This window comes from Alligator sinensis, unplaced genomic scaffold, assembly GCF_000455745.1.
Source record: "Alligator sinensis unplaced genomic scaffold, ASM45574v1 scaffold1021_1, whole genome shotgun sequence".
Taxonomy (NCBI): domain Eukaryota; kingdom Metazoa; phylum Chordata; order Crocodylia; family Alligatoridae; genus Alligator; species Alligator sinensis.
The window spans coordinates 666862-677833 of record NW_005842185.1 but is presented as its reverse complement, the minus strand read 5'-3'; the positions used below and the strand labels follow the sequence as shown (position 1 = coordinate 677833).

Genomic DNA, 10972 nt, shown 5'->3' with positions numbered 1-10972 from the left:
TGTGCTCTTGCAGCAGCCCTTCCTGGTCTGACCCTGTATGATAATCCAGAAACAGAGGCACATGGGGCAGGTCAGATCAGACCAGGAAGGGTTGTGACAAGAGTGCACACTCCTGCCTACTTTCAGTTGATCAGATAACCCTAATGCAGTGGGGAGCACATGCTTCTGACCCAGCCCTTCCTGATCTGGCTTTGCATGCAGCTTTCAGGGCAGTTCTATCCAATCATGGGAGCTGTGGCGTCACCCTGGTTGAGAACCTGAGGTGAGCTGAGGTGACACAACAGCTGGAGTGTCACCAAATTAAATAAATAAATAAATATTATGGAAGGGTGAGTGCCCTGAATCTACAAAAGATAAGAGCCACTGTTTTAAAGAGTGATTAAAGAAGAAAGTTGATGCTTATGAGTTTGATGCTTATGGGACAGCATGGCAGAAGGTAAGAGAGTGGATAAAGAAAAGGGCAGTGATGAAACAGGCTTCTTATGATCAGCATTGAAAAAGGGATGAGAGGGATACAAAAGAAGTGTGACATGCACAGAGCTTCAAATTACTTTCTGTCATCTCTACAGTTTTTGTGAATTGTGTTTTCTTTTCATATTTGGCTGACATTTTTCCTTTAGCTAGAAAGGTGCCTACTGCTGCTTCTCTGATTATTCTAATTATGGTTAAGTGTTCCTATAGGTCTGTGACTTTGAGGATTTGTAGATTTCAACCTCTTTGTTTCTGATTCTACCTCTTTTGCTTGTCTTGGGTAGGCTCTTACAAAGAGACCCATTGCTTCCATGTAGAACTCCAGAGATAGCCTGCAGTTTGATTATATTGAAGGTGAAGTAGGTTGGAAGAATAGGTCATATTTGTTAGGAACCTGGGCATGAACAGTTGGGAAAGATCACCTGATACATAGGCAATTCCCAGGGGTCAGGTTTCCAAGGAGCCAAGCATCAGATGATGGTGAGCAAGAAGCCAGTGTTCTGGGTCAGGGTGAGCTAGGAGTCAGAACCAGAATCAGGAGCCAAATCAAGATGAGCCAGGAGTCAGGGCTAGAGAACCCTGAAGTAAGCAAGTGTAGGAATGTCAGGAACCCAAGGCTTTGTCCAGACAGAATACTATGGGTTGGGCCTGGCGGCCAAAGTAGGTGGGGCCTGTTATCTGTGGCCTCGGGGCTGGTTGTCCTGATTGCCCCATTAGGTCCAGCTGGGCCTAAGGCAGTGCTCCAGGCTCTCTGTAGTTGGAGCCTGTGTCCCAGCAGCCTCAGGGAATTAATTGCTCTGATCCTCTGGTTGGGACCAGCTGGACCCAGGACTTTGATCCAGTCTCATTATAATATTAAATACAAGGAACACCCCCCCTCCCCCTGCCCCCAGCAAAACCAGGAAAATGATCAGAACGCAGGGAGTAAGTGGGGAGAAGTGAGAGATGGGGTAGTGGCATCTACGAAGTGTAGACGACAATGAAATATGTAAAACCTAGGTAATGACTTTGTTTTGTTAGTGAGAGTTGTCCTATTGAAAGCCTCAAGGAATGTGTAGCATGGGGCTCGAAGACTATCTTAGCTTCTGAATGTTGAAATAGATGGAAGAGTAGAGAGTCAGGTAGCTGGAGACAAAGAAGTTACAATTGTGCAGCCTAAATGGATTTGAACCAGGGTTTTAGTGGTAGGAGTGGGTGGGAGGGAAGCTATATATTCAAATTTTGTTTAAGATAGGAGAGATGGCAAGCTTTGGCGTGTCTGGATGTATAAGAGAAACAGGAGATCTGGGAAGGAAACTCAATAGGCATGGAAGGCAAGTTACAGAGGAGATCTCCAGGAGATTGAGGGGGAGAGGAAGAAAGGATAAGAACATAACTGGAGAAATTAAGGGGGAAAAGGAGTTTTGGAAGTTGTCAGCCAAGAGGTGATGAGAGACATGTCTCTAGTTCAGGGGTCAGCAACCCCTGGCACGTGTGCCAAGCATGGCACGCAAGGCCATTTTGCTCAGCACACCACTGCCAGCCCAGGCTCTAAGCAGTTGCTGCCAGCCATGAAGCCCAGGCTTCTCCTAGCAGGGAGCTGGGAGGCTGCAAACCCTGCTGCAAGCATACCAGGTTCCATGGGCTGGCTGTAGCCAGGAGGCTGCAAACAGCTGCTCCAGGCTTCAACATGTCAGCACTCTGGCACCTTCCAAGATAGACATTGTGGTTTTTTCGGCACTCCAGCCAAAAAACGTTGCCTACCCCTGCTCTAGTTATTATAAAGAGCTGATTGCAGATGTGGAAAAAGAACCAAAAAAACCCTTGGCTTTACATTAAATTCAGTGCATGCCAAGCCCAGCGCATGCCCAGAAGAGGTAGCACCTTAGTTGCACCTGGCTTTCCCATCCTCTGTAGAGATCAGGTGCTTTAGCGGGGCTTTTTTGGTGCTTTTATCTAATAGTTGATTCAGTCAGCTTTAGCTAAAAGCACCAAAAAATCCTGCTGAAGCACCTGATCTCTACAGATGCTGCAGAGTCGTGTCTAACTAACACATTACTGCTTCTGGTAAAGCACATTCCGCCCCCCACCTCATGTCTGTCAGTTCCCAAGATGACTATCGCCACAAAGGAGTTCCTGTTTGAAAACCAAAGTGTGACAGGGAGCACACTTGGGGAGGAGTCTCATGCCAGGCCTCCGACCTGTCTCTATGGGGCAGTCTGCCCAGTCTTGTCTGCCACGACTTTGCTGTTCCCATAAACTGGTGGTATAATGCAGGAAGCTGCCCATTCCCAGCCCCGATGCCAGGGGGCACTATCTGCAGCTCTGAACCTCCCCGACATCGCAGTCCATGCCTTGCAGATGGCATCCAGATTAAGATTACTCCCTTGTCTGAGACCGGAGCAGACCCAGTCCAAAGTTGGGCGCTATTCATGCTTACCTTCACTCCGCCTCCCCTCTCATAGGAGGCCTCTTACACTCCACCTCCCTGTCATAGGGGCCTCTGATATACTGCCCATTACTGGGCCACACTCCACTGCCCTTGCTCATCTTGAGTGGCCCCTCTTGGGCCATCAGGCTTCGCTACTTGCATGCTGGCCTCACCACGCAGTCCTTCGGTTCCCATGGCTTCCCCTACTCTACATGGCCCAGCCTTGTGCTGAACCCTGGGTTGATTCTGCCCCAAGCCCCTCACCGGGCAACTACACCACACCCCACCCTCGGGTCTCCTCCTCATACTTGCAACTAGCTTCTCACAGGGCTGGCCCTTACACTGGCCTTCAGGCTTACTTCAGTTTGGCCCTACCCAATGCACCCCTGGGACTCTCCTTTAGGTTTACTCCCTGTTCAGCCCTACTCAGCCCTACTAAGCCCCCTCACATGCACAGCCCTTCAGGCCTGCTCCCGATTCCATTCCAGGCCTCACACTACACTTCCCACACTATCCCCTCTGGGGGTCTCCAGGATCTCACATCCCTACAGGAATGTACACACGAGCATACCTGGCTCCACTACTCCCACACTCTTGTGATTACCCACTAGATGGTGGGGGCTAGAGTTGAGGCACCCCTACCTGCCTTTCACTGGGGAGGTAGCTGGCCTGGCATTTCCTGGGGGCTCCCACGCCACTAGGAGCCTCACCAGGCCACCCTTCCCTGTCAGGGTGCAGTTTTAGGTCATGCCCAGGACCAAGAGCCTCCTGCACTTACCTGCTAGATGTTCCATGCAGCAGTTCAGCCAGGCAATGTCTGTGCCTGCTGCCGGTAGTAAAACTGCTGTCTTTACATAGCTAGCTTGTGTTCTACAATGGCTGCTGCAATCAGGCACCTGCTGGCTGGCTGACTCAGCACTTAAAGTGGCAAGCACCCGAAGGTGTGCTGCCACACAAAGACATGGCAAAAAGGGGGGATCTCTGAATTCACTCTTCACATTTATTTTCTACATGAAGTATGATAACATAAATCACTCGGAGGGCATGTTTACAGGAGACATTTACTGCAGAGCCGGCTAATTAACTCTGCAGTAATCATTTCAGCATCTATATGTGCACCCCTTTTAGGGTGCAGGAAACTAATAAACTCAGCAGGGCAGTAAATACAAGTACTACCCTGCTGTGGAGTTTTTTCATGTGCCGTAATGCACATGTAGACACTGCCCTGGCTGGCTGGGGCACAATGGTGCTTCAGTGCGGAGGCTGCCTGTCAGTTAGCCCCATACTGAAGCACCCTTGTGCCCCAGGCTGACCCACCAGACCCCCTGCCAGCCAGGGCTGCTCTGACTTGGATCATTGTGCTACAGTCTGGGCACAGGTGTAAACAGCACACCTGGGAGCTTCCAGGGAGCAATAAACTCCAGAGCAATAAGCTCTGGAGTTTATTGCTGCACATTAATGGCATGTGTAGACACACCCACATTCTCCTCTTTTGCTGCTGAGATTATATTTTTGTTACTAGCTCCAAAGGATGGAATTTCAGGAGTGTGATCCACAACACTAGCTACAATATACTACATACATCTGTTCCTTAATCAGCATGTTTTCCTGCAGTCTTCCTTTTGTTTCTTGCTCCATGCTTTCTCCTTGTCAACCAAATTATCAGTTACAATAATCACAAACCCCATTAGGAACCAATTACAAATACACAACTTCAAGCTAGTTTACTTCTTTGCTAAACATTATCTCCAAGATGTTTAACTTTGCAGTCAATCCAGTCTCCTCCTGGTGCCGTTAATTATAGTTTCACATCTTTACAAACCATTAGGACTGTAGCAACATGTGATTCCATAATCTTCTCTAGCTCTTGAAATTGGGAAAAAATAGACAAAAATAAAGCAATTTCAAAGTGAGTTACTTTCTCTAGACGCTTGCAAATCTTGCCTCATTCATGAACATTCCTCTGCCCCAACTCTGATCTACGGACCACATTCTAATCTCACAGTCTTAAAAATCCAGTGTGATTTACTAAGCTAAAATGTGTCCCGTCCTTGTTGGGGTTTTTTTTGTTTTTTTGTTTTTGGCTAAGCAAGAGCTATCTCTTGGTAGAATGCAGCTTCAGGAAGAGATGAAGTGACTCAAGATGGGGGAGTAGCTGGTGAGGTGTTGGTATGAAAAAGGATAAATCCTTTCAGGGGCTGCAGTAACTCACTTTCTTTTCAACAGAAAAAGGGGATCAAGGAAGAATTTTGCCACAAAGGAGTTTGAGGCACTATGTGTTCTGAACTACTAGTGTGGGGACGTACCTTTAAAGTAACCCCTTGTCCTAGGTTGTATCTATTTCAAAGGTATCAGTCAAGTTACTCTGGATTGGTATTGGCATGATTTAAGATGAGAACCTATTCTCCAATACTCGCATACTCTAATATCCATGGTCTAGTCAACACTTACTCTTTGCTTATTTGTATGTGTACCTTTCTCCAAACAGTGAGGGAAATGAAAGGGAGCATTATAAACCCGCCAGACAAAAAAAATCTGTGAGGGTTTATCATGCTCTAACCTGTGCTAAATCAACATCTGCAAAATTCAGTGCCAGTTCTGAATGTGTGTAATAAAAACAGAATAATTATTTCCTTTTCAGATATGTAGAGAACTCCTATGGGATTTAAATGCTTGAATCCAGAGAACAGGTCTATGTATTGTGAAAAAGTTTTCAGCCAGAGGGTTACATTTTGTTTCTGCACTCTGACAGTTAAGATATAAAACAATTCAGAAAAATAAAATGAGCAAAGAACCTGAAGCTTGAAGTTTCCAGTATAGAATTTTTAAAAAGCTACTTCTAAATGCTTGTATTTTGATTAAATTTTTTATATGAAAATCTTTAACAGAAATTCAGGAAAGTTGTTAAACTATTTGATTTGCTAGAAGCATCCCTTTCTGCCATGGAAGTAGGGAGTGACTTTTAACTGATTTTTAAACTTTGAAATACATAGCACTTATGAAAAATGCCAAAACATTCTTAAACTCCCGTGATGCTATTGGATGCTGCTTCCATTTATACCAAAGTAACTTGTTCCAAAATGGCTCGATGTAGATAGTACACAAAGCAACTTTGAAGGGGAGAATAAGTATGAAATTAAATAATGCTTCTTCACAATCAGTTCTTCTCAATTGCCCGTGGCCTATAGAAATGTTCTGTGAAGCAAAATTCCTGGGGTTGTTGACTTAATTCAGACTGCTTTCTGTATGGGCCCTACTTTTATCTATCAGACACTTAAAATATACAAGTATTTTTTTGTTGTTTTGTTTTAAAGAGCAATGACTTTGATTTCATTATAATGTGCTGGATTTATCATGATTTCTGTCTGTCATTTGCATATGAAAAAACTTTTTTGCATCATCATGTACCTTCTCTGCAAATAATAATAATATTAACTTCTTTGACTGTGCAGAGCTGGCTATTTGCCTCAAAGTATTCCTCTGGAGATTATCGGATACCTTTCTGAAGAGAAGGATTTTCTGCCTTGGCATGCTGCCAGCCGAGCTCTTTATCCTCTAGATAAATTATTGGACCGCACAGAAAACTACAACATTTTCAATGTAAAAAACATATTCTCTTTTTTTCTGTTTCCATGAGATGAACTAGTCCCCAGATAAATACTGTAACTGACCTAGGAATATTAACTCACTTTCTAATTATTTTAAATTTGAACATAGCAGTTGTCAAGCTTTGGTTCATTTGCATTTGAACGGTGACATAACTGCTATTTGAGGCACATGTAATTAGTACAAGCAAAGGTAACTGTTCTTGCTATAAAATATTGTGACAAATAAGCTATTTAACGTTTAAAAAATCACATATCCCAAATTCTGTATTTCCTGGAGCTGGGCTGTAGTTATACTGAGGCCTCAGATAAGCAAGAACTGAGAAGGCTAGCAGAATTTAGCAGGATGCATGCAATTGAGATAAAGATTTCCAGTCATTATTTCCATCCAAAAAGGCATGGTGAATGTAATGCACTTCTCTTAATTAAGAAGGATTAGATCACTATTGAGTCAAAAACCCGTTCATAATTGGGTCTGAGGGGACAGCAGTAGCAGCACACAGTAGATAATCAAAATAGACACAATGAACTCTTTAGCATTACCTGAAAAAATGTTACCAAAGCTTAAGCTTGATAAAAGGAATGCTGATGACACAAGCTTTAATTGCCTGTATTGACAATTATAACCTGGGCTGAGCTTTTGTAATAGCAGTGAATCTTGAATACCGTACATAAAATAAATGGCCAACAACATTGCACGTTCATTTGAAACATTGACGTGAAGGAATTTCATAATGCCTGGTATATGTAAATGAGAGTTATGAAAAGATACCTAGATACCTGCTGGTATGAAAAAAGAGTATTATGGATGCACACTGAAATATTTCTACATGAATCTGTGCTTTGGGTCTAGCTCCAAACCAGACAGCTGTAATGTAAAATTATATTGAATTATTTGCAGCTATAGTCTATTGACCAAATCTGCACTGAAAAAAGCATTATTAGACAGTCACTGTTTTTTCACTTCCAAACATGCTTGTGTAAGTAGAATGCAATTTTAATAAATAAAAATAGTAAAATTCATTGCAGGATTGTGTTTTATCACTGATCCTCCCAAACCTCTGAAAGCAGAGTTGATAGCTGAAGAAATTTTAAGTCACTTTAGTCACAGAATAACTTATCTGCTGGAAAAAGCTATATTGTGCATTCCTTTTGTCATGTGATTATACACACACACATATACATACACAGCCTTATAAAAATAAAATAGATCTCTAGTATTAGTTTATATTTCAATTCTTGTTTTTTCAAGCTGTGCACTTCCCTGGGAGAAAACTGTGTATGAATATAATGAAAATAAGATTTGTCTGAGAATGTAAAGATACCTATTTTTTAAGATGTGAAAGTAAGATAAAAAATTTATCTTGTGCTGCCATTAATATTTCAAAATATTAAGAATTCAGTGGACATTGAAATACAGTACCGTTAAATAACCCAGTGTAGATATGCAACACACATTGCTCAGTATTATTAGATAAATTGGCTGCACTCATGTAATGGTTTTGCCATAGCTATGAATATAAAGATGGTCATAGCTATCAGTTACTTCACTGCATAGTGCTAAGTGTGTCTTTTATAAATGTTAACGATAGGCATTACTCAAATATGCATTCTGAAGTTGAGATTGGCTTAGCTAGAGAAGGCATTAGCCTGTCTGAATTTCAGAAACTTTTCCCTCTTCTATACGAGTTGAAAATACTGTCTAAGCAAGCAATATCTAAGCGCCTATATTTTATACTATTAAACTGGTTAGCGCTGTGGACCTGGACATGTTTCTGTAGGCTCATCACCCATTATAGTAAAGAAGGGCATTGCAAAAGTCCACATTGTAATATGGCAGACCCAAATCAAAGCCTTTTGGAAGTGAAAGATTTAGAAAAAAATGTCAGTGATATTTCAAGTGAGAAGAGTCATAATATAAAGCTGAAAATACATTTATCTTTTTTTTTCATTTTATTTCCAGGAATATATTTTAAAACAAGTTGCATCGATGTATCTCAAGCTTGGATGGCCAACAAATAATTTAAACAGATCCCTTATTCAAGCTCCCTATCAACATGAGTACTGTTATATTTCTTTCTTTGTTTCTGCAATAGACAGTTGTAGTAAAGCATTCATTTAGTATTTAGTGAGAACTTCAGCAGCATGTGATACCTTCCTACCCTTCTCCTCCTTTTATATTTCCTCACCTGAGGGGGTAGCTGCTGCGAAGCAGTTTCCTATTCCTTTAGTTTAGACAACAAAGAAATGTTCTTGCTAAGCTTTAATTTAAGTTCTGACTCCATTGGAGATTTTGGGATTTGAACTCCTGGGGCCAGTGAAGTCAGTAGGGATATATGAGTGTCAATGAGGGCAAATTTTGGTGCATGGCTTTTATTTAAACATTGCAATTGTAACAAATGCATAGCTGGCATTCACAAATACTGAGTTACAGCATTCTTTCATATCTTAGTTTAATTAACTATGAACTGCTCCTTTTATCTTAGAAGAGGGGTTAAAATATTGCTTTTGGATAATTTCAGCATGTGTATTTATAAAAGTGACCTGATGAGCATCTGTGTTTGTTATCTGGGCAGAGAATTGCGTCGAGAAGTCATCATGCTGGCCTGCAGCTTTGGTAACAAACACTGTCACCAGCAAGCTGCAACATTAATCTCCGATTGGATTTCCAGCAACAGAAACCGGTAAGTGAAACAACAATACACATCTCCGTTCTCCCCAACTCAGACCCCATATAGATTGAGTGTTTTTCTTCAGTAGATACTTTTTGCACACCAGTGAGAAGAGAAGCTGAAAACTCCAGCTGTCATATAAAAATTGCTGCCGAACTAAAAGGGGCAGTTGCAAAAATCTGTGGATTTTTGTAAAGGAAAAAAGTGGAGACAATGTGACCACACTTTCCTCACCTAATAAATCCCCATCAGCTAATAAGAATGTCTGAAGAGAAAAAAAAAAGACAGGCCATACAGAGGGATGGAAAGGTGGAAAGATTTTTGATAGATGAAGGCAGACTATTTCAAACAAAAGGGCAATGTGGCAGAAGGTGCCACCTTTTAAGTGGAAATGGAGATGAAGAAAGGTTTAGAGCAGGCGTAGCAAACATATGGCAGGCCAGATCCAGCCTGCAGAGCTGCTCTCTCCAGTCCACTAAACTACCAGTGGGACAACAGAAGTTGGAGGCACACAATGACAGTGGGAGTGGAGCATTCAGAGGCAGCAGAGCATGCAATGATGATAGTGGAGCATGTGGTAATGGTGGTGATAACAATGGCAGCAGAGCATGCAGGGGCACTGGTAGTAGCCACAGCAGCAACAGCAACAGAGCATGCAGTGGCAGGCCCCACTGCACCTTCTGTGCTAGAGCTAGAGCTAGAGCTGGAGTTGCCCCTATGGCACAGTGGTGGTAGGTGGTGCCAGAGAGACCCCTAGCATGGGGCATGCGGCTGGGGCTGGACTCACCACTGTGCGCTCTGCTGCTGCTGTCACCATTACCACTGTAACCTGCTCCATTGCCACTTCCACTGCCACTGGATGCTTTGCTGCCTCTGCCGCCCACCATATTCTCCACTGACACTTCCTTGTACACTGGGCTGGATCTGGTTTGCAAAGAGACCCACAGTTTGGATCTGGCCAGGGTCACAAGGTGGGTTTGACACTTCTGGCTTAGGACCAAAGGGGTGATCTCAAGTAGAGGGAAATATCCCATAACACTTTGTAGGGGAAGACACTATATATATGATTCAGGAACAGACAGGAAGCTAATATCTAGGAATTCAAGAAGAGGATACTGTGATGAAGCAAAGTAGAGCATTAAAGGGAACATAATACATTAGCAAGATATTTGTGAGGCAAGCAGACTAGACAGAGTTATCATTAGGGACCTACTTAAATTGTGATCATTAGGTATCTGCTTAAATTGTGGCTTTGCAATTTTTGTGGAAACTGCAAAAAAAACAGCGATCTCTGTGAAAAATGCCATTGGCTGCATTTTCCCAGGAAATCAACAAAAAAACAAACAAACCCCTAATAAAACCTAATAAAAATAAAATGCTGGCTCCCCAGTGGAAGCCAACGGACCTTGCTGCCACTGCAGCACAACCTTGCAGCCTGCCCTGGAGGGGGAAGCATCGGCTGGCTGGGCAGCATGATCTCCCTCATGCCTTTCCACCAGTCAAGGAATGGCTTCACACAAAGGGTAGCCAGCCATCAAGATGGCAGCTGCCCTATCATCCCTCCTGCATCCTGGGCCTCTCTGCAAATCAGCTCCAAGGGGCAGGGCCACCAGAAAATGACAATGAAATTGGCTCTTCGGGCTGCGGCCAAGTAGTGAAAATTGCTTTCTCTCACCACAAATTAGGCAGGTCCCTAGTTATCATAATTGAGATGAAACTTGCCAGTGCATGTACACTGATGGGATACGTTTACTAATTGCAAAGTACTAGTTAATATGGTAGCATAATTATTAAAGCATGTAGTTTTCCATAGA

At 42.9% G+C, this 10972-nt stretch overlaps 1 protein-coding gene across 1 annotated transcript in view; it reads left to right on the top strand.

Moving 5' to 3' along the window:
* Positions 1-10972, top strand: part of TRHDE (thyrotropin releasing hormone degrading enzyme) — a gene marked incomplete at its 5' end in the record, with an annotated part of 328250 nt that overhangs the window by 284345 nt on the left and 32933 nt on the right. The window contains 3 exons of the mRNA XM_006026252.3: positions 6334-6481; positions 8450-8547; positions 9063-9170. Of these exons, the coding sequence (XP_006026314.1) occupies positions 6334-6481; positions 8450-8547; positions 9063-9170 (354 nt within the window). The remainder of the gene's footprint in view (positions 1-6333; positions 6482-8449; positions 8548-9062; positions 9171-10972) is intronic.